This window comes from Benincasa hispida, chromosome 9, assembly GCF_027475165.1.
Source record: "Benincasa hispida cultivar pf3 chromosome 9, pf3_genome.v1.1, whole genome shotgun sequence".
NCBI classification, from domain to species: Eukaryota; Viridiplantae; Streptophyta; class Magnoliopsida; order Cucurbitales; family Cucurbitaceae; genus Benincasa; species Benincasa hispida.
In genome coordinates this window covers 81577791-81601319 of record NC_143486.1, presented here as the reverse complement: position 1 = coordinate 81601319, position 23529 = coordinate 81577791, and the positions used below count along the sequence as shown (strand labels likewise).

The window sequence follows — 23529 nt, the reverse complement described above, 5'->3', positions numbered from 1 at the left end:
GTGTCCAGAGGAGCAGAAGCTGCAGTGTGTCGCTTTCGTTCTCATCGACAATGCCAAGCGCTGGTGGCGCTCGGCTGAGAGAATGATAGAACTCGGTGGAGGCCAAGCCACATGGGATTAGTTCAAGGAATGGTTTTATGAGAAGTACTTCTTTGCTCATTTGAGGTACAACAAGTAGGCTGAGTTCATGAACTTGAAGCAGAGGACCATGACAGTGGAAGAGTATGAAGAGGAGTTTGACAAATTGTCTTGCTTCTCCTTTGATCTAGTGTCTACCGAAGCAAATAGGGTTGAAAGGTTTGTGCAAGGACTCTGAGACGGGGTCCGAGGCATTGTGCAAGCCCTAGAGCCTCCCACCTACAACGCAGCCTTCCGAGTGACAGCACGCATGGGTTGTCCTTCAAGGATAGAGTTCCTGAAGTCCCTGACAGAGAAATCGACCCTCGAACAAGTTAAGCAGAAAGCTACGGGACCTCCGCAGAAGTTCCAAAGTACAAGCAGGTTAGTAGGGCATGCCTAAAAACAGGCTACTACTTCATGAGGAGTTTGGAGGGAAAGGTCGGTGTCCATTCAATAAAATAACGCATCAAGTTTTTTGCACCGTTGTCGGGGACTTCGGCAAAATAGTTGTTAATGGTAATTTTTGTGATTTCTTTGCAGAACTCTCAATCTTTGGCGAACAATGACTCGGAGATTGAGAGAACATTTCGAAGGAGACTACGAGACTGCTAACAACAACCACAATTCGATAAAGAAGAGATGGTGGAGAAACCTGGAGATGGAGTACCAAATATATAATGTCATGGCGAATCCGATTTTGTTGGAAAATGATCGCTATAGGCCCATTAGGGACTATGCATCGCCAAACCTCTATGATTTCTCTCCGGGAATCATGAGACCTGCCTTCGACAGAAGAAGATTCGAGATGAAATCGGTGATACTGCGGATAATCCAGACTGCAGGTCAATTTGGAGGAAGGCGTGGCGAGGATCCGCACGCCCACCTTCGAAGTTTTATTAAAATCTGCAATACTTTTGTGTTCCCGAACATCTCTACTGAAGAAGTTCGACTAACATTGTTCCTATTTTCTCTTTGTGATCAGGCTAGGAAATAGGCTTATTCGCTCGAACTAGGAGAGATTACTTCTTGGGAGAAGGTAGTGGAGAAATTCATGAAAAAGTATTTTCAGCCTACCGAGAACGCAAGACGAAGAAAGCTTATTACTAATTTTGAACAAGATATGGACGAATCGCTCAGTGATGCTTGGGCGAGGTTTAAAAGGTTGGTTCGAGATTGTCCGCATAATGGGCTATCAGACTGCCTTCAAATAGAAATTTTCTATCACGGTTTAAATCCTGTTTCGCAGACCGCTGCCAATGCGGTAGCCGTTGGTGGTCTGCTTGACAAAACTTACGAGGAGGCGAAGAATATTTTGGACCGCATCTCCAAGAACCATGAAGACTGGAGGGAGAGTGACTAGAGATTGAGACTTAAAGATTCCGACGCAAATAAGGTGCCATTGTTTCGTTACAAAACCAAATGACTGCAATGATGAATTTGATTCAAGGAATGGCGATCAGCAACCCAACGCCGCAAAGTGGGCAAATTAATGCAATAAGTCAAAACACCGCAAGGTCTGCAACTTGCGGTGATGGGCATGCGATGGAAGATTGCCCACAAAATCAACAGTCTGTATATTTTGTAAAGAATAATCCTTTTTCAAACACTTACAACCCCGGGTGGAGAAACCACCCTAATTTTTCTTGGAAGAATCAACAACAAAATTTTCAATCTGTGGCGCAAAAAGAAGGGCCACCAGGATTCTTCCAGCGCAACAACGGTCAACAGAGCAATCAAGCAAGTAGCTCACAACAACCAACGCAATCTTTTTCTCTAGAGAGCCTATTGAAGCAATATATAGAGAAAAATGAGACAGTGCTTCAAAGTCAGGCTACGTCCATCCGCAACCTTGAATTGCAAATGGGCCAGATTGCGAATGAGCTAAAAAGCAGACCACAAGGGGCGTTGCCAAGTCAATCGAGCTTCCACGCAACCCAGGGGGATCAGGTAAGGAGGAATGTCAGGTTGTGACATTGCACAGTGGAAAAACTGTGGAGGGAGAAAAGAAGGATTAGAGTAGAATAACTTTCATCGCAACTGAGCCCAAGATTGCAGTAATGCAAGAAAAAGAAAGAGAGAATGAAGCAGTGGAACCAGAGGTTGCGTCGACCTCAAAGTCAAATGAAATAGGAACCGTGAAAGTCCAGTTACCACCTTTCCCTCAGAGGTTAAAAAAGAAGAAAAACGAAGAGGTACAATAACAACGCTTCTTATCTATGTTAAAGCAACTACATGTTAACATCCCTTTTAATGAAGCGATTGAGCCTGCCTATGCCAAGTTTCTGAAGGACATGGTAACTAAGAAGAGAGGCGTTGGAAAATTTGCCACGGTGGCATTAACGCAAAGTTCGAAATCTATTATTCCACCGAAGATAAGTGATCCTGGGAGCTTCACTATTCCTTGCTCCATAGGAGGACTCTATATTGGGCAAGCCTTGTGTGACTTGGGGGCTAGCATAAATTTAATGTCGCTGTCAATCTTTCGACAATTGAATGTGGGGCAACTTGTGCCCACATCAGTGACTCTCCAATTGGCTGACAGATCTTTGGTTCATCCAGAAAGTAAGGTGAAGGATATGCTGATCATGATTGATAAATTTATTTTGCCAGCCGACTTCATCATCCTAGATTATGAGGCCGACAAAGATGTGCCCATCATTTTGAGGCGACCTTTCCTATCAACGGGTCGTGCTCAAATTGATGTGCACAAGGGAGAAATCATTTTGAGCATAAACAGACAGAAGCTCAAATTTAATATAATTCGTTCTATGAAATTCCCGTATGAGGAAGATCTACAAGATTCTGACGATGACCTGAATTTGATTGAAGAAGAAAAGTCTGATGAAGAGTGTGAAGAAGAGGATGCCAATGCATCCGTAGCTGCCTGCAATGCGATCGTAGTAGAAACAAACAAAGAAGAAGGAACGATCACAACTCAAGAAGAAGAACTAAAAGAAGAAAGAAAAACAATGCAACATTCCCTCGTGGAACCACCAACACTTAAACTGTAGACCCTACCAATACATTTGAAGTACGCATTTCTGGGGCAGAATGAGAAGTTGCCAGTGATAATTTCCTCTGCGCTCAACGCAGATCAAGAGAATGCGTTGATAAGCATTCTCAAGAAACATGAGCGAGCAATTGGCTGGACACTCGCTGACATCAGAGGAATTAGCCCCGCGTACTGCATGCACCACATTCGTCTTGAGGACGACCACAAAGCAACTATTGAAAATCAACGCAGATTTAACCCTGCGATGAAGGAGGTCATAAAAAAGGAGATTATCAAGTGGCTAGATGTGGGCATTATCTATCCCATTGCAGACCGCACGTGGGTCAGCCCCATGCAATGTGTGCCGAAGAAAGGCGGAATGACGGTAGTCCCCAATGAGAACAATGAATTAATACCGCAAAGAACCATCATTGGATGGTGCATATGTATGGACTACTACAAATTGAATGCAGCCACAAAGAAAGATCACTTCTCTCTGCCATTCATTCATCAAATGATAGACAGACTAACAGGGAATGATTTTTATTGCTTCTTGGATGGATATGCTGGGTACAATCAAATCATGATAGCTTCTGAAGACCAAGACAAGGCCACATTCACTTGCCCATATGGGACATTTTCTTTTCGCCGCATGTCGTTTGGCCTCTGCAATGCACCGAGCACGTTCCAGAGGTGCATGATGGCGATCTTTTCAAACTTTCTTGAAGACTCAGTGAAAATATTTATGGATGACTTCTCCGTTTATGGGAACACTTATGAAGTCTGCCTAGCCAATTTGGAGAAAATTCTGAAAAGATGTGAAGAAACGAACTTGGTGCTCAACTGGGAAAAATTTCACTTTATGGTAAAAGAAGGTATAGTGTTGGGACACAAGGTCTCCCGAGAAAGGTTGGAGGTGGACAAAGCAAAGATCGACACAATTGAAAAGCTTCCACCTTCAACTAGTGTGAAGGCTGTGCGAAGCTTCTTGGGGCATGCTAGATTCTATAGACGATTTGTTAAAAACTTTTCTAAGATTGCATGACCATTGAGTGCGTTGTTAGAGGCGGACAGAAAGTTTGAATTTGACAACAATTGCCTCAACACATTCCGAGTTTTAAAAGATGCACTGATTACTGCGCCTGTCTTGATTACGCCGGATTAGACACTGCCGTTCGAAATCATGTGCGACGCAAGCGGGTATGCGATGGGAGCCGCATTTGCACAAAAGAAGAAAACTATTTTGCACCCCATTGCATATGCGAGTAAAACTCTAAACCCCGCTCAAATCAATTATACCACCACTGAAAAAGAACTCCTGGCTGTGATTTTTGCGTTGGAAAAATTTCGGGCATATCGGGAACCAAGGTACTCGTTCACACTGATCACTCGAAAATCAAATATTTGATGACAAAGAAGGACGCAAAGTCGAGGTTGATCAGATGGGTTTTCCTCCTTCAAGAATTTGATATTGAAATAATTGATCACAGAGAATCAAGTTGCGGATCATTTGTCCAGATTGGAAAATCCCGAGGTTGACCACAATGAATCTGAGGTGAGTGTTGTGTTTCCGGATGAGCAGCTATTCCACATAGAAGAATTGCCCTGGTATGTGGACATCGTTAATTACTTGGTTTGTGAACAATTCCCTGAAGATTACACTTACCATCAATGAAAGAAGCTCAAGAATGAATGTAGACACTATTCTTGGGATGAGCCGAATCTGTATAAAAGAGGTGCAGACCAAATCATTCGATTATGCATACTAGATGCTGCTCAACAATACATATTGTCACAGTGCCACGATTCGCCATATGAAGGGCACTTTGGAGGGCAACGTACTGCAGCCAAAATTTTGCAAAGTGGATTCTTTTGGCCTTCATTGTTTAAGGATGCTGCCGACTACGCAATGAAATGTGATCAGTGTCAACGCACAGGCAACATTTCATGGAAGTACGCAATGCCAATGAATAATATCTTGGAGTTGGAACTATTTTACGTATGGGGGATTGATTTCATAGGACCATTCCCTCCTTCAAACGGTACGCATTACATTTTATTAGCCATCGACTATCTCTCCAAGTGGGTAGAGGCAATTACATGCGTAGCAAGTGATGCGGCAATAGTCTCCTAGTTCCTGGAAAAAAAATATTTTCACTCATTTTGGCACTCCCCGTGCCATCATAAGTGATGAAGGATCAACTTTGTCAATCACAATATCAAGGAGTTGCTGTGCAAGTACAATATCCTCCATAAAGTGGCCACCATATATCATCTGCAAACAAATGGCCAAGCTGAAGTGTCCAATCGAGAAATTAAATTGATACTTGAAAAGGTAGTAAAGCCTTCACGAAAAGACTGAGCAACAAAGCTTGACGAGGCGTTGTGGGCATACCGGACCGCATTTAAAACACCCATTGGTATGTCCCTCTATGCGCTGGTATTTGGTAAGGCGTGTCACTTGCCTTTGGAGCTGGAATATAAGGCATTGTGGGCGGTAAAAAAGCTGAATTTTGATTTGAAAAAGGCAGGGAAAGCGCGAAAAATGAAACTGGTCGAGCTAGAAGAATGGAGAAATAATGCATATGAAAATGCAAAGATTTACAAAGAGCACACCAAGCATTGGCATGATCAATGCATATACAGTAAGAACCTCAAAATCGGGCAAAAAGTCTTGCTTTTCAATTCACGTCTGCGACTCTTCCCAGGAAAGCTAAAGTCACGTTGGTCTGGACCGTTCATAATTCGACAAGTACTTCCGCATGGTGCAGTGGAATTATCAAATGATGACGGAACCAACATATTCAAAGTCAATGAGCAGCGAGTAAAGGCATACCATGGAGAAGACTGGCATCGCCAAGTTGACTCCATGGAACTAAGAGACTTTGAATGAAGAAGGAAGTAGGTGGTCCCTGCGTTATCAAATGATCACAACTTATCTGGGACACAAGTTTTGGGAAACCTCAAGTCTTCAACTATTTTCTCCACTACTCGAAATTTTCACTATCTTTTCAATTCTGATTTATCTTTACTTTACTGTCACTATCGTTTTTACAAAAAAAAAAAAAATTGCAATAATGATTTTTATTTTGTTTAAAATAATTTGACCCTCTCTTTGTTTTTCTTACAACGGTCGAGGTGTTGGATTGCGAAAATGTTATGCGAAGCAACATTTATCTTATTACATCGCCGCAACCCAACGAAGAGTGATTGCCGTAAAGATGGATGTGTCAATACAATGCGGGCGACAGCGCAAAATTTGGGGTTGTACTCTTCTTAGCTCTATTTCCAATTTTGCGCTATCACATTGCATTTTAGTTTTCAAAATTTTATCACCACATCCTCTTTAATCACAGCAATCATTTGACACAGATAAATTTAGTGAGTTACCGCATTCTGTTTCTTATCCAAGTATGATTTCAATGATGATAAATATACTTCTATCTTTCGTATACACTAGAGTCAAATTAGTCTTAAAATAGTCGCCTCATGAAATATTTCTAGAAGTTAGGGGTTTGCTAGCTTTCTTTCAAACTCTCTTTACAAGCATTCTATGACCGTCGCATGACCTATTTTAACTTCTTTTGACAATAAGGACATTGCTGCATTTTAAATTTGGGGATGAGGTATTTATTTTCGACCTTGCTATCTTCTACAAAAAAAAAAAAAAAAAATTTAAGAATAACAACTCCATTGTCAATGCAATGGGAAACCCTTGTTGATAAGAGTTAAGTTGTGAAAGACACTTACCCATAGTTGGATGGCCGCATGACACACGTGGGGGCAGGCCAAAACGAAAGTAAGTCACCAGGATCAATGCATAAATCAATGACCACAATTCCACTGCCAAATCGGTATGAGTTTAGTCTAAGAAAGAGTGCATTGCTCGTAGTTGGATGTTCGCATGACACACGTGGGGGCTAGCCAAAACGAAGGCAAGGCACTCGGATCAACTCAAGGTCAGAAAAAAAAAAAAATAGCAATGAAGAAATTTTTTGTGCAAAGATAAAATCATTTAACACCCCGGAAGAAAATTTTCTTTTAAAATAAATCATGCGATGTTCCGGAATTTAGTAAAGTTCTTTTGAAAGTTAAGTTTGCAATCCCTAAGTCTTAGAAATATTTTAAGAAGAGACTTGAATAAGACTTAAGAAAATTCTAGTATATAGGATTTGAATGAAGTATTCTTGAGAAATCTAGGGAAGAAAACTTTGCAGTTAACTTGCTAAAGAAATCTTTAGCTTATGCTTGAGGACAAGCATTGTTTAAATTTGGAGGTGTGATAACGAGCAGAAATGCACGTTATCATAGTGCTAAGTTCTTAAACAATGTTGGATTGTGTTGATGAAATATGTTAAATTGCGTCCATTAAGCATAAATTCTATAATATTGCGGTCGCATGCGTCCAACGCATTAGAGTAGTTGATCTTTACATTTTTGTGTAGAATATGCATTAACGCAATGCAAAGATTGCGATCATAGGAATATATTGGTCGAGCACAACTTCACCGCAAGACTTTGCGTTGATCGTGCTCGCAAACATTCGTCCAAGAAGAATCATCGCAACTTGGTCAGCGCAACAAGGTGGGCACATCCAGGTGATAGGATAATTAAGAGCAATGGGATAGAAAGCTGATGACAGTCGGATCCAAATTAAGTAGACAGCCGATAACGGTCACAAAGTACATTCAACTTTATCGATAACAATCATCCGGCTCGTCAATCAGAAATTAAAGCTATCCCATCTGTACAACCGGGAGAGAGAAGCCGCCTTTCACCTTTGATGCCCTATAAATACCAAGTGCAATATTCAGAAAAGGGGTTGATCAGTTAACGAATTCATCATTGCTCTGTTCATAGTTTTCTTTTCCATTTTACGGCGAAGCACGAGAAGAGTGGTGACGCCGGAGATCACCCAAGGCAACTCGAGAGAGAACCTTGGGGCGTAAGAGCAGAGAGCGGGCCGACTCTCGCGAGAGCGAGATTATCTTTAGAGCACGAGTAGAAATAATGTAAACACCTGGCAGCAAGAAATTGCTACCAGACTCTTTACTGTACTTGCTTTGTTATTTTGTACTTCATCTCATATCTATTCAATGGAAGTTTTATTTCTACATCTGTTCACTCTCTTAATACGCATGAGTAGCTAAACTAGTTAACTGGGTTGAGAAGAACTAAGCTAACATGACCTAGGAAGTTCATCGCTTGCGATTGTCTTGTTGTATGTTGTGCAAAATACCCTTTAGAGTTATGCGAGAGAGAATCTAAAGAAAGAACCTAATGACTCGAGAGAGCTAGGTTAGAATCTGAACTTGAAAGGGCAAGATTAGGTTTGCATAAACAAGAGATAGGGACTTTGAGATAAGCTCTGTTTGTCAACTTGCATCACATGCATCCTAGGAATGGGAGTGATATTATGTGGTCGTATATTTGTGTGAATGTCATGTTGTTATCGCATAAATAGAGATAGAGGTTTATATGTAAACCCTGTAGACTTATCGTATATTTATCGCATGCATTCTAGCCTTAGAAGCCGTAGCATTCACGTTGAGAAGTGGTTTACTATTGTATGCATGTTGCATGATCACAAAGCATGGACGCATTCTAGGGAGTGTTAGCCGAAACTTTTCTCAACCCGTTCACCGCATATTCATCGTATTTCTCGTTTACCAAATCTTTTCAAACTTTGCCGCATTCATTATTTATTTTCATCAACGCAAACAACAAACCCAACGATTTATTCATTTAACTGGTTACAGCAAGTTTTCATAAAAATCACCAACGCAACTATTTTCACAAGTCCCTGTGTTCGATCCTGGACTTACCAGAAAACTAAGAGGAATTTACACTTAAATTCCACTGGGGAAACTTGAGTGCACAACGCAATCCATCAATGCATATCATCCATAATTCCATTCAATAAAATAACGCATCAAGTTTTTTACGCCGTTGTCGGGGACTTCGACAAAATAATTGTTAACGGTAATTTTTGTGATTTCTTTGCAGAACTCTCAATCTCTGGCGAACTACGACCCGGAGATTGAGAGAACATTTCGAAGGAGACTACGAGACCGCCAACAACAACCACAATCCGATAAAGAAAAGATGGCGGAGAAGCCTGGAGATGGAGTACCAAATGATAATAATGTCATGGCGAATCCGAATCTGTTGGCAAACGATCGCAATAGGCCCATTAGGGACTATGCATCGCCAAACCTCTATGAGTTCTCTCCGGAAATCATGAGGCCTGCCCTCGACGGAAGCAGATTCGAGATGAAATCGGTGATGCTGCAGATGATCCAGGTTGCAGGTTAATTCGGAGGAAGGCGTGGCGAGGATCCGCACGCCCACCTCCGAAGTTTTATTAAAATCTGCAATACTTTTGTGTTCCCGAACATCTCTACTGAAGAAGTTCGACTAACATTGTTCCTATTTTCTCTTTGTGATCAGGCTAGGAAATAGGCTTATTCGCTCGAACCAAGAGAGATTACTTTTTGGGAGTAGGTAGTGGAGAAATTTATGAAAAAGTATTTTCCACCTACCAAGAACGCAAGACGAAGAACGCTTATTACTAATTTTGAACAAGATATGGACGAATCGCTCAGCGATGCTTGGGCGAGGTTTAAAAGGTTGGTCCGAGATTGTCCGCATAATAGGCTACCAGACTGCCTTCAAATGAAAATTTTCTATCACTTGTTTGAATTCATCTTCGCAGACTGCTGCCAATGCGGCAGCCGTTGGTGGCCTGCTTGACAAAACTTACGAGGAGGCGAAGATTATTCTGGACCGCATCTCCAAGAACCATGAAGACTGGAGGGAGAGTGACTAGAAATTGAGACTTAAAGATTTCGATGCAAATAACGGTGCCATTGTTTCATTACAAAACCAAATGACCGCAATGATGAATTTGATTCAAGGAATGGCGATCAGCAACCCAACACCCAACGCAATAAGTCAAAACACCGCAAGGTGTGAAACTTGCGGTGATGGGCATGCGATGGAAGATTGCCCGCAAAATCCACAGTCTGTATATTTTGTAAAGAATAATTCCTTTTCAAACACTAACAACCCCGGGTGGAGAAACCACCCCAATTTTGCTTGGAAGAATCAACAACAAAATTTTCACTCTGTGGCGCAAAAAGAAGGGCCACCAGGATTCTTCCAGCGCAACAACGGTCAATAAAGCAACCAAGCAAGTAGCTCACAACAACCAACACAATCTTCTTCTCTAGAGAGTCTATTGAAGAAATATATAGAGAAAAACAAGACAGTGCTTCAAAGTCAGGCTACGTCAATCCGCAACCTTGAATTGCAAATGGGCCAGATTGCGAATGAGCTAAAAAGAAAACCACAAGGGGCGTTGCCAAGTTCAACCGAGCTTCCACGCAACCCAGTGGGATCAGGTAAGGAGCAATGTCAGGTTGTGACATTGCATAGTGGAAAAAATGTGGAGGGAGAAAAGAAGGATCAGAGTAGAACAACTTTCATCGTAACTGAGCCCAAGATTGCGGTAATGCAAGAAGAAGAAAGAGAGAATGAAGCAGTGAGACCTGAGGTTGTGTCGACCTCAAAGTCAAATGAAATAGGAACCGTGAAAGTCCAGTTACCACCTTTCCCTCAGAGGTTAAGAAAGAAGAAAAACGAAGAGGTACAGTACCAACGCTTCTTATCTATGTTAAAGCAACTACATGTTAACATCCCTTTTAGTGAAGCGATTGAGCCTACCTATGCCAAGTTTCTGAAGAACATGGTAACTAAGAAGAGAGGTGCTAGAAAATTTGCCACGGTGGCATTAACGCAAAGTTCAAAATCTATTATTCCACCGAAGATAAACGATCCTGGGAGCTTCACTATTCCTTGCTCCATAGGAGGACTCTATATTGGGAAAGCCCTATGTGACTTGAGGGCTAGCATAAATTTGATGTCGCTGTCAATCTTTTGACAATTGAATGTGGGGCAACTTGTGCCCACATCAGTGACTCTTCAATTGGCTGACAAATCTTTGGTTTATCCAGAAGGTAAGGTGAAGGATGTGCTAATCACGATTGATAAATTTATTTTGCCAGCCGACTTCATCATCCTAGATTATGAGGCCGACAAAGATGTGCCCATCATTTTGGGACGACCTTTCCTATCAATGGGTCGTGCTCAAATTGATGTACGCAAGGGAGAAATCACTTTGAGCATAAACAGATAGAAGCTCAAATTTAATATAATTCGTGCCATGAAATTCCCAGATGAGGAAGATCTACAAGATTCTGACGATAACCTGAATTTGATTAAAGAAGAAAAATCTAATGAAGAGTGTGAAGAAGAGGATGCCAACGCATCCGTAGCTGCCTGCAATGCGATCGTAGCAAAAATAAACAAAGAAGAAGGAACGATCGCAACGCAAGAAGAAACAAATAGAGGCCATCCCATTATCTTCAACCCCAACTACTCAGTTGCCTCCTCTCCTTCTTCCTACACATCCTATGATGACTCGTGGGAAAACATGTATTTTCAAGCCAAGAATACTTCTAACTAAGCCTTCCAAAGATTGGTCCACCATAGAACCAACTCGTGTTGCTGATGCACTCAAAACACCACAGTGGAAAGCAACAATGGATGCTGAATATTCTACCCTGATGAAGAATGACACCTAGTGCCTTGTTCCTTATTCATCTTCTCTTAATGTCATTGGCACCAAATCAGCGTTCAAGATTAAAAGGAATCTCAATGGTACAATCCAACGTTACAAAGCACGACTTTTTGCAAAAGGTTTTCACCAAAACCCCATGAGTTGATTTTTCCGAAACATTCAGTCCTGTGGTTAAAGCATCAACTGTTCGAATTGTTATTACTCTTGTAGTATCTTAAGGATGGAAGTTGAGGTAGCTCGATTTCAACAATGCCTTTCTCAATGGCACGCTTCAAGAAGATGTTTACATGAGTCAACCACCAGGATATATTAATCCTCATCATCCTAGCCATGTGTGTAAGCTGAATAAAGCCATCTTCGGGTTGAAACAAGCGCCAAGGGCATGGAATACCACTCTCAAAGAAGAGCTACTATCATGGGGATTTCGCAATGCTCAATCTGATACTTCTCTGTTTGTTCTTCAAAATGGTTCCACCCTTGTGCTGCTTTTAGTATATGTTGACGATGTCCTCTTAACTGGTAATGATGCCTCTGTGATGAGCAAACTAGTCAAGATGTTGGACAATGGTTTGCCTTAAAAGATCTTTGTTCTCTCCATTATTTCCTAGGCATTCAGATTCACTATTTGGACAATGGTGTCCTTCTTGACTAAGGAAAATATGTTGATGATCTTCTCACTAAATTGGACCTTCTTGATCTGAAGGTTTCTCCCCCATGCAGTGTCATGAATCGACAATTTTTTATCACTGATGGCACTCCTCTAGAAAATCCGTTTATGTATAAAAGTACGATTGGTGCTCTTCAATACCTAACAAACACAAGACCTGATATAACGTATATAGTTAATCAGCTCAGTCAATTCCTTAAATTCCCAACTGATACTCACTGGCAAGCAATAAAATGATTCCTCCGATATATCAGTGGCACCAAGCATTTTGGTCTATACATTCAATCAAGCTCAGATCTTTCAATCTCAACATTCTCTGATGTTGATTGGGCTGCAAATATTGATGACGGGAAGTCCGTAGCAGCATACTGTATTTTTCTTGGCAGCAGTCTTGTGTCATGGTCCTCCAAAAAGCAATCTGTTGTGCACGATCAAGTACTGAATCTGAGTACAGGGCCCTTGCTCATACCTCAGCTGAGATAATTTGGCTTCAACAACTACATGGAGAAATCGGTATTGTGCAACGTGCAAAACCAATCCTTTGGTGTGACAATCTAAGTGCAGGTGCTCTGGCCATAAACCCTATTTTTCATGCTAGAACAAAGCATGTTGAGATTGATGTTCACTTTGTATGAGATCAAGTTCTAAAAGGAAACTTGGATGTTCGATATGTACCTTTTTCTGATTAAATAGCCGATTGTCTTACAAAAACACTTACACATTCACAGTTTTTGCTATTCGGGACAAACTCGGGTGTTCAGACTCGGGAATCGATGTCGTTACTCAACCCCAAATTCGAACAAAAATTTAATTTATTTTTACCGATCTAAGACTTATACCATAAACGTAGTAAAGTGGTAAGATCGAAGTCGAATCCACAGGGAGACTGTTGAATCAATCTAAGATAATTTATGAATTCCAAAAGAAAGATTTTGATTATTTTGGTTTTAACAAGCGAAATTGAACAAAAGGAAACAAGAGCAAGTGCAGAAAAAAAGGTTTTGAGTCAAATTTAGGGAAAAATCTTGGGATTAGTTTGTATACTTTTTATTTTCTATCCTTAGGTCCTAGTTATTTTTTTCAATTATGTAAACCCCTCGACCTATTAGAAATTCTAATAGCCCAATTAGCCAATTTTTGATAAAAATCTAAATCAGCCCTAATTCAGTTTAAAACTTTTCATTCCTAGCGACGCCCAAGTTAAAACTGAAAAGCATTAAGAAAGGGTTCAATCGTCAAGACATTCAACAAGCCGGAAAGTCACATCTTGATGAATAATTTATTTGGGAAAGATTATATTAGAACCCACATGAACTTGGCCAGAAAAATTCTAGACCTCAACCATGCGATCCTAATGTTTGCAACTTAATCGATCAACAATGCATAGGCTAGAAAGATTTTGTAAACATGAAATTCAACAAATCAATTTGTCAGAAAAATTCATTAAATTCAATTAAAAATCAAACAAATCCCCGGGTTCACAACAATTGAATAAAATAAACTAGATGACCTTCAACAATTAAGACATATAAACTATCCCAAGAAAATAATTTAGCCTCTAAAAGACATAATTCAAACTAAAATGATTAGAAAAAGTAAGAATCGGGGCTAATTATACCAATAATTCCTCAGCAAATTGACTCAATTACTAAAAAACTGAACAAAAACTCTCAAATTCTCCTTTATTTAGTCTTAATCTCGATTGTGTAGTGGCTCCTCAAAGCTGACCCTAGAGGCCCTATTTATAAGATCCTCGCAGCATCGCGACGCTAGGGTCAAGCGTTGCAACACTGCGTTGCGCCGCGCATGCCTTAGGTCTTTCGTAAAAGTTTGCAAAGCTGCGACGCTCTAGGGGAGCGTTACGACATTGCACTACTGTCTTCTAGTGTCAGGGGGGTTGTAACGATGACGATGATTCAAATCCGACGCGTCACGACGCTCTAGACAGTGTTGCGACGCTGCCTTATTCCTGGAGCTACTACCTTTCAGCGTCGAATGAGCGTTGGACTAAGGCTTGGGATGAGCGTTGTGACGCTGACGCAGGGCAAAATCTCCCTTTTTCAACTCAACTTGATTTAGTGCGTTTGGACTCTAAATTTTTCCACTCTTTTGGCTTGATTCTTTGTCTTTTCCACGTGTCGGCTCCATGGGATTAATTCTCCTACAAAATAAGACAATAGAATCCAAAAATTACCTAAATATAGGAAGTTAAGGCTATAAAATTAGCTCCTTTTGAGAGCTAGCATCGGGGTTGTTGCACTCCCGTCTCGTTTGAGGGGGGATGTTAAGGAGAAGAATGATGAAGACCATATCAGCAACAACAAAGCCACCGTGGCATTAAAGGTGGATACAATCAGCTGCTGAATGGATAGAGAAATTGCCTAACAGAATTGATTAGGAAATGATTCTCATTGGTTAAAGGACCACCTCTCCTTTTGTGCCATTTGTAAATCCCAAATATCCCTTTATTCTTTATTTTTTACTTCATTATTTTAGGGCTCTCACTTGTATAAATCAAAACTGGCTGAAAGAATAATATCATCAATTCCAGAGCATCTCTCTGTCTCCTCAAATTTCCTTATCTTGTCTTTCTTAACTAACCTCAGGTACTGATTTAATACTTCTCTGACACTGTAAAGTTATATGTGTGGATTTTAGTTTTTTACCCAACAATGAGGTTTAATACTTTCTTCTGCTGACAGAATAGTTGAGGTAAAAGGTCCCACTGTAATTAGATGAACACGGTTTAGGGATAGTTTTTCGCTTTCGTACGAAATTTTTGTTCTTCTTTTTGTTTTATATAATTGTTTTCAATTTAATATTCCTTCAATTTTGGATTCAAAATTTTTGAATTATTAGGCTGGATTATAATTCCTACCTTTAAATTAGTTTTGAAATTTTGACCATTTTGATTTTAGATATTATTTAATATTGCTGATCTTTAGGACATATGTCAATGTTAAAATAATTATTAAGTGTATTTAAATTTAATTTTTAAATGTTTAGACATTTTGGATATAAAAACTTTGTTTATATATTTTTCAAAATTCCATTTTTAAATTAGATATTCGTCCACTCAACCCCTTATTTATTGTTGAGTTATCATGGACAATGTAGGATTGGGCTTGGATGGTTTTTGAGCTCCAATCAATTTGATTTTGGGCCAAAATAGTTTTTTTTTTTTTTTTTTTTCTTTTCTTTTCAATTGGACTTATGACCAGATATCATGACTCTAATGAATCAACCTAACTTATTCAATAAAAGAGTCATGAGACAAAAACAAATACATGATCGAGATCTCCCATCTTTTTTAATTTCAATTTGGGACACATGTCAAATTGCAATTAATCCCAAATTCAATGATTTATAATTTCATCATTAATTTGAAGAATAACAACAATCTATTATTAGACAAAAAATCTCATTCAATGATATTATTTGATTGTTTCATAGTCACGGCACACCTACAAATAATATATGCCATTTCCATTAAAAATCAAATACTAATTACTCGCATGTTAACCAGTGTCCAAAACATTTTTGAATGTATGCGTGTTCTAAGTTGACACTTTGTGCATCTTATTAGTGTAGATAGATAAGTTAAACCATTATTGCATATTCTCTGAGTCACACGTGAGATATGGTCTCACTCCCTCCACTCATGCATGGACCAAAAAAAACATGAGAAATTGTGAGAACGTGATGTATTGTGTATTGGTACTTGCATAAATAAGAGAAGAATCTAAAAAAGTAAATAAATAAAAGTTCTCCACTTACAAATGACGTTTACATTTTACCATCGGTTCGTAGCCTTACAACTAACCTCTTAGCATAAATAATATGAAGAAAAAAAAATAAATATACATACATATAAACGTATAAATATAAATGTGAACAAGAAAAATATAATTGGACGGACAAGGTTTCTACATGGGCATATAATATCTAAAATTAATCGGTGCAAGGATGAGGGATATGGATAAGTCTAAGTCTAGACTCTAGACACAACACAATGCAATGACCTAAAAAGACAAGGTGAAATTTATCCTTTAGACTCACCAAGTTCAATATCCTTAACAGGCTTAGACTCAATTCCTTCCTTCAGAAGTCTAATTTCCTCTTCCGTCAGGCTATTTTTCACATTGATATTAGTCTTCATACTAGATTGCTTCTCAACCTCCACAGCCCAACTATAAATGACCATACCTACAACTGCTAAAATCATGCCTGATATGTTCTTCAAAGTCAGTTCTGAATCAAAGAGCAGCCATCCCAATGTGAGAACACATACTGTTTTCATGTGACCTAACACCTGGAAGGAGACAGCTGAGAAACGCCCAATGCACAAGTATTGGCTGACATTGCAGAACACAGCAAGCGTGCATGAAAGGAGGATGAACAACTGCAAATATGGACCATCCTCAGAAATTAGTTGAAAATTGCGTAGATAAATGAGTTGGCTAGACTGATGCTGGAAAACGGCTGGTACTTACAATGGCACCATAAGACATTTTATAGTTCAGTAGAGATTTGTCACTAAGGTAGTAATCAATAAATGGACCGAGAACCAGGAGAGAAAGGGCTTGAATAGGTGCTGTCTTGCTCAGCAATTCAAAAGATCCAATGGAGTACTTCTTTTGTAGTGAACCTATAGTCTGTTGCAAGAATATACTTCAGAGATGAGAGTCAGAGTATCATCATAACTGCTGGTACTTTCATCGTTGTTTTTATAGTCATATGAGATAGATAAAAGTAGTCTGCTACAAGCAAAATACCATGTCAAGTTTAACAGAGAAAAGAATTCTTTTACATGCAAACCACGTCAAACGTGTATAGGCTGTAGGGAATAAAGTAAAGCTTTCTGCTGGCCTCTACCTAGCCTGACCGTAAGATGATCAGACAGAACACCAAAGTTCAGTCCCTTCAAAAAGTTCAAAATTAGAAATTAAACTTCAAAAAGTTCTCAATCTTGCCTGACCATGAGATAATCATATTTAGTGATTATTCCCAAAATGTCTGTATCCAAAACAACCTCAATTGAAAAATAAAAAATAAAAAATCAGAGGCCCAATTGCTATTTCTGATGCGATATTTCTATGAACATTGCAACAAGATTGCCTAGAGAGGAGCCCAAGGGTCTCTCGCTCAAGGTCGTTAGATTAAAACCAGAGTCGTAGAAACAATTTAAGTTTCACGGTTCTACTTTTTCTGTTTTGCTTCTTTCAGAAGAATAAACAAAAAGGAAAAAGAAAGAAAAACAGTCACGCCCTTGCTGCGAGAGGGAAAGAGTAAAAAACAAAAACCAATCAATCAACATATATACGAAGCATAAGGAGTAAAGGCCAAAATGGAGACCCCTCTCCCCCCCCCATAAAAAAAAAAAGTCAGCACGAGTATATAGGCGAAGTACTCACAATTTGCTGCAAAGATGTGGACAAAACGGCAATGCATGCACATAAAAACCCTTTGAGATTAACTTTTACATCAGTGACAGTGCAAACTCCCACACCAATTACTACTACTACAACAGCAGTTTTAACTTCTTTTGAGTAGTGCTTGTTATGAAGGATCCACTCCATCACACAAACCACAGGGATCATACTGAGTTTTGAGATCTGAAACAAACATATAAGAGAGGGAAGTGATCACAATAGGGAACAATAATGCATGAAAACACAGTTAGCATTCTTTAGCATAGCATACCCGATGCATTCTTATAAACTAAATTAAAGTGTCAAAGGTTCTCAAGATAGTCATATAGTAACCAGGGAATCAATCTTCTTAGTAAGTTCTTACTTGGTAGAATCCCACTGAGTTCAACATAAGACTAAAGTTCATTCCCGTGATGGACATATTTGCGACAATAGAAAACCAAAAGAGCTCCCACAAAGGAACGTGCTTTGATGAGGAATAACCAGTGGCATTTGAGACCAAACCAACCAGTGCAGTCACCGCAAAGTGGAACCCAGTCAAAGTTGTGGCTGAAAAGACATTTAAAATAAGTAAATAGGTAATATATCTTATTAGTTGGAAGCTAATAAGCATCACAGAATAAAGATCCACACAAAAATTCAAGAGAGAAGAAAACGTTGGTAAACTACAGCATAGAAAACTGTCCAAGCTTGCAAATTGCGATGTGACAATGAGGTAAAAAAATTTGCCTACAAGTGTAAAATCGTCATTGAGCATTGATACTAGATGTGAAATTCCACCGTAACAAAGAGACGGATCCTTAATTTTTCGCTATACATGAGAAGAAACGAGAGCGAAGTTAAGAGAACGAGAGCCAAGGACAGGATCTAGATCGATGAAAAACGAAAGTTACCACGAGGAGTTTTCAATAATTTAATCATTTTTTTTTTATTTTAAAGAAAGTGCATAATTTTGCAATCAGAGATCTACAGAACTCTGCGAGGAATGGGAAGATGAGAGAGTAAGAGCGATAAGATTTAGTGAGTCTCACCGAAACTGAAAGCATAGCCATTGGCAGACATGAGCTGCTTGTTGGCCATGATTATCCCGACTGAGCTGACGATATTCATCGCCCACGCCCCAACATCCGATACCGCCGATGATTTCTTTTCAGCTTCCATTTCTCCTCTCTCTCTCTCTCTCTCTTTCTCTCTCTTTTAAATAAACTAAAATTCGACAAAAATCTGAACGAGAGAAAAGGAAAAGGAGGAGATTGGAGGGACGGAGAGAGGAATTGAAGGACCCCCAAACAGCAGATGCCCAGATCGGATCTTAAAATATGTTTACAGATAAGTGAATGTAAAAGACGACGGAAAGACAGGCAAGACAACAAATAGGGAGGCAAAACAATAAAATTTCAAAAGAATGGGAAAAAAAGACAATATGAAGAAGGGGGAGGGGCGAGGGATGATAAGTGCTTTTTGGGTTTCTAAATACTACTTTCACAACCAATATTTTACAAATCTCTTAAAACTTACATTATATTTTATAACTAGATATTTTATTCATTAACAAATATGGTATATAAATTTTAGAAATATGATAGGGTAATTTCGTCTAAGGCGTTCGTCCATTGTTGTTCGAATTTCATTTCTTTCTTTTGCATCTGGTAGTGAGTTCTTGGCGGTATTTATGTATATATACGAGGTGGGTTTAAATGTTATTTTCATCCAATATTTATTTACAAAAATCTAGCCCAAATGTCTATATTGTTGGTTTTATGCCTTAAACTCGTGGTTTGTAAATAAATAAATAATTTACTGATTATTAATAAAATAATTTTCTACTTTATTTTGTGTCTTAAATTTGCATAATTCTGTCCAATAAAGCAAAATCCAAGGTTATTTACATTATACTTGAACAATATGTAGTTGATATATGGTGAATTATGTTTTACATTAGACTTGAACAATATGTAGTTGATATATAGTGAATTATGTTCGAGTAATAACCTAAAGGGTCTATAATAGATGAATAAGGTTGGGTGCTTCATTATGGTGACATTATAAATATGACTCACTTTGTAATTATTATTAATGATGTAATCCAAATCGTTCATGTAGAGACGTGAATGGAGGTATCCTATATAAAGAGTTCGTATAAGATTGGACCGCGAAATAATTAATCTCTCTTTGTAACTTGTTAATTGAAGAGATTAATATTTCATAGGATGAATATATATAACTCGATCTTAATTCTAAATGAGTTATGAACTCCTATTTATTAAGGATCGTCCTTTGATTTGCATGGTGAGAGTGTTGGGTTGGATGCCTTAAATCTCCTGGTCTTATAGTTTGTAATTGTATTTGTACAAACATTTAATTTATCTAATAAAATAAGAGGTATTTTATTTGATATTTAGTTGCATTAACCCAAAAACCAATAAACTAAGATCCAAGGTTATCTGATGCAACTTAAACATGTATGTGGAGACATACCAATGGACCATGTTTGAGTGATAACCTAAACGACTTGTAGTAAATGAATATGTTGGGGTTGATGCCCTAAAGTCTCGTGTCCTGTAGTTTGTAAACAGTTTGTACGAATGCTTGTGTTGTTAATATATGATATTTACTTCACATTTAGTATTTTGCTCATTTACTTGTTTTATTTGCTTTACCACAAACCAATAAACATAAAATCCCTGGTTATCTATATGTGACTCAAGCATGTATGTGGTGACATACAAGTGGATCATGTCTTGAGTGATAACCAAAATGGTTTGTAGTATATGGATAAAGGAGGGAAACCTTATCCTGGTAATGCTACGGATGCAGCCCACTTTGTGGAATGGTCACAAGTGTTGTGACTTATCACATATGGTTTGATCCTGATCATTCGTGTTGGGGACATGCGAGCGGGGGCGTCCTGTACAAAGAGTTTGTATAAGACCTAACCACGAAGTGTTAACATCTCGTTATATAATACCGTTCATTACAGAGACTTCACTTCTCTAGGATGACCATAGGTAACATGCCCTCAATCCTGAGTGAGTTGGGAACTCCTGCCATTGAGGGCGGTCCTTTGATTTGTATGGGTGCGAGTGGCCAGGTCTTCGATTCAAACCTACCATTTTGGGGATTCGTCTGATTTGGGAGCTAGAAACTTAGCTATACAAGATGGAATTCACTTCTTCCCTGAGGCAGGGGTAAGTAGATAGATGGCTCCTTTAAGGGCTGATTCTGGGGCTTGAACGATGTGGCGCCACACACCTTTTCCTAGCCCGAGAGGTGTTCACACATAGTTGGACTATGTTGTATTGTTCATTAGAGGAATCAGTGGTACTTAAGGAGTGAGATGTAACTATAGGGGCAAAACGGTAAATTGGCCCAGCTGTACTTACGAGCATCTGTGAAGGGCATCATACTCATGATTGGTTATAATTGATGGACACAGAAATATATCTGTGGTAAGAAGAGTTCAACTTTTGGTCTTTAGTGGAATGCCTGACAGTTAATGGATGGTGGATCTCGTGGCTAAAGAGTTTAGTCAGCTATTCACGTACCGTTGGAGCTTCGAGCCACAGGTCCATTAGGTCCCCTGGTAGCTTGGATAAAGTCGAGAACCAGTATTTGGGTTAATTTGAAATGTTCAAATTGACAAGAGGAAGTTCGATTATATATGATATAATTGGACTGGTTAATTATATATGATATAATTGGAAAATGTATGAGATGCATTATTATGGAAGAAGTTAGATATAAATATGATTTATATCAAGTAGAGGAGAAAATACTATAGTAGATATGTGATATCAAACTATAGGATATAAATATAATATGATTATATTAATTAATTAATTAATTGATTAATTATATGATAATTAGTCCATTTTTCCACGTTTGAACGTGGGTTAGTGGGCAGCATTGGTTATGGTAACCGATGGGTTAAAAATGAAAAAAATTTTCATTTTGAATCGTGCAATCGATATTCATTCTTCCGCCCAAAAGATTTCGTGAAACGATCGCCTGAGAGCCTATACGATAATTGCTTCTCCGCCTAAACGATCGTCCACCTTGCAATTTAACTGAACGATCGTATACATTTTTCCTAAACGATCGTTCAGCATTTCCTACACGATCGTGTAGTGTAAGACCCTAACCCTTAACCAAGACAATATTGGGTTAGAATAGAGAAAAAAGTCAGGGTCAAAGAGGAGAAAAAAATTCTAGGTGTCTAAATGGACTGCTTAGTAGTTTGAAATAAGTCATAACTAGTGAAAATTTGGTTAAGAATATTGTCAAATAGGAGTTATGCTTGGAAACCAAGGTAAAAATAGCTTAAAAATTAGATGATGTGTTGGCTTTGTGCTAAGTATTGATGTTAGTGTTGTCTATGCGTTGGTTTTAATCATTTAGAGGTTATTTGGACGTTGAGGGGAGCCAAAGTGTGGCCAAGAGGAACGCATGCGGCAAAAATGTCTTTAGAGGCTAGAACAACGCATGCGACGACCTCAAGTTGCGCATCCAAAGGTGCTGGACGTTGGACACGATGTATGTGTTGGTAAGCAGCCGAAGGCATGCGGCCGAAGGAAATGCGTTGGTAGTTCACGGTGATACGAGGGCATGCGATGCAAGGGCATGTGGTGATACAAGGGCATGCGGTGCAGGAGCATGCGGTGATGTGAGGGCATGCGTTGATGCGGTGCGAGGCATACGGTGATGGAGGCATGTGGCGATGGACGTGTCAGTGCTATGCGATGGATGCGGTAGTACTACGCTATGCGTTGGTGATGTGCTATGTGATGGTAATGTGTTATGCGATGGACATGTGCTATGCGTTGAACACTCGAAGGCATGTAGGCGCATAGAATAAGCTAGTAGTATGCATTGAAAGAGTGTTGGTCATAATCTTAGGCGAGCGCATAGGCAAAAGGTAAGCTATGCGGAAGAGGGCAAGGATGCGATGCTTTGAGTTTGACTCAAGTAATGCGCTGATAAGAAAGCCTCAAGTTAAGAATGGCTAACCAAGAAGAGGGCGTAAGGTTAAATGAACCTTGCGAGCATCTAGCATATGCGACCAAGTTGCACAAGGGAAGATTACACAATCAAGGTTAGTAGGTCACATATGGGAAAAAGTGTTATGCGACAATAGTTTGGAGAAACAATTCAAAAGCGCAAGCATTGATGGATGCATGCGCCAAGGAAGTGTCCAGACATTTGATATTGCGGTGATCGGATGAACGCATATGTGGTTGACCCTATTGATGATTGAATGAATACAAGTTGGCTTGCGATCAAGAGAGTATGGAATGTGCCCATAAGTGAAGCTAAATCATCCGGATAAATACTCTTAAACATTAAGCAGATGAGGTGGCTTAAGGATATTACATGCAAAGTGATTCTTATCTACTTAAGTAGGAGGTGTAAGGCTAAGATTACATGCAAAGTAAACAATTTTGTTGGCAATCCAAGATTAAAACAACTAAAGGCTTTGTTGACAAGGAATTAGTGTTGGCAGCATGAAGGAAAGACATTTGGATTTTGAGTTGTTGCAAGGGGAGGAGCCCCAGATATCTATAAATAGGAGGAATTGGTGTGAATAATTGACTCATGCCATTTCCAAATTTCCAGTGCTAAAATCCTAAATAGAGAGTTAAGAATAAGTTCTCAGGCTGCCATTATAATTGGAGTTCGA

The 23529-nt window shown here is 39.2% G+C and overlaps 1 protein-coding gene and 1 non-coding gene across 2 annotated transcripts; both read right to left on the bottom strand.

The window, feature by feature from the left end:
• Positions 1-1204: 1204 nt before the first annotated feature.
• LOC120087401 (small nucleolar RNA R71) lies at positions 1205-1311 on the bottom strand. The gene has a single exon (XR_005484539.1). It is a non-coding gene; the product is annotated as a small nucleolar RNA R71 (small nucleolar RNA).
• A 14860-nt stretch (positions 1312-16171) lies between these two features.
• On the bottom strand, positions 16172-19367 carry LOC120087165 (Nucleotide-sugar transporter family protein). The gene is made up of 5 exons (XM_039044069.2): positions 18884-19367; positions 18217-18401; positions 17835-18035; positions 16914-17075; positions 16172-16822 (listed from the first exon to the last, which is right to left on the bottom strand). The coding sequence occupies exons 1-5, from the start codon at positions 19011-19013 to the stop codon at positions 16463-16465; spliced, it is 1038 nt and encodes a 345-aa protein (XP_038899997.1). The 5' UTR covers positions 19014-19367; the 3' UTR covers positions 16172-16462.
• Positions 19368-23529: the final 4162 nt, after the last annotated feature.

Coding starts and splice junctions, on each gene's coding strand:
- LOC120087165 (XM_039044069.2), bottom strand. CDS start 19,013: ATGGAAGCTGAAAAGAAATCATCGGCGGTATCGGATGTTGGGGCGTGG. Junction 18,402..18,883: donor TGGCTATGCTTTCAGTTTCG/GTGAGACTCACT, acceptor ATGTCTTTTCAG/CCACAACTTTGACTGGGTTC. Junction 16,823..16,913: donor AAATGTCTTATGGTGCCATT/GTAAGTACCAGC, acceptor CCATATTTGCAG/TTGTTCATCCTCCTTTCATG.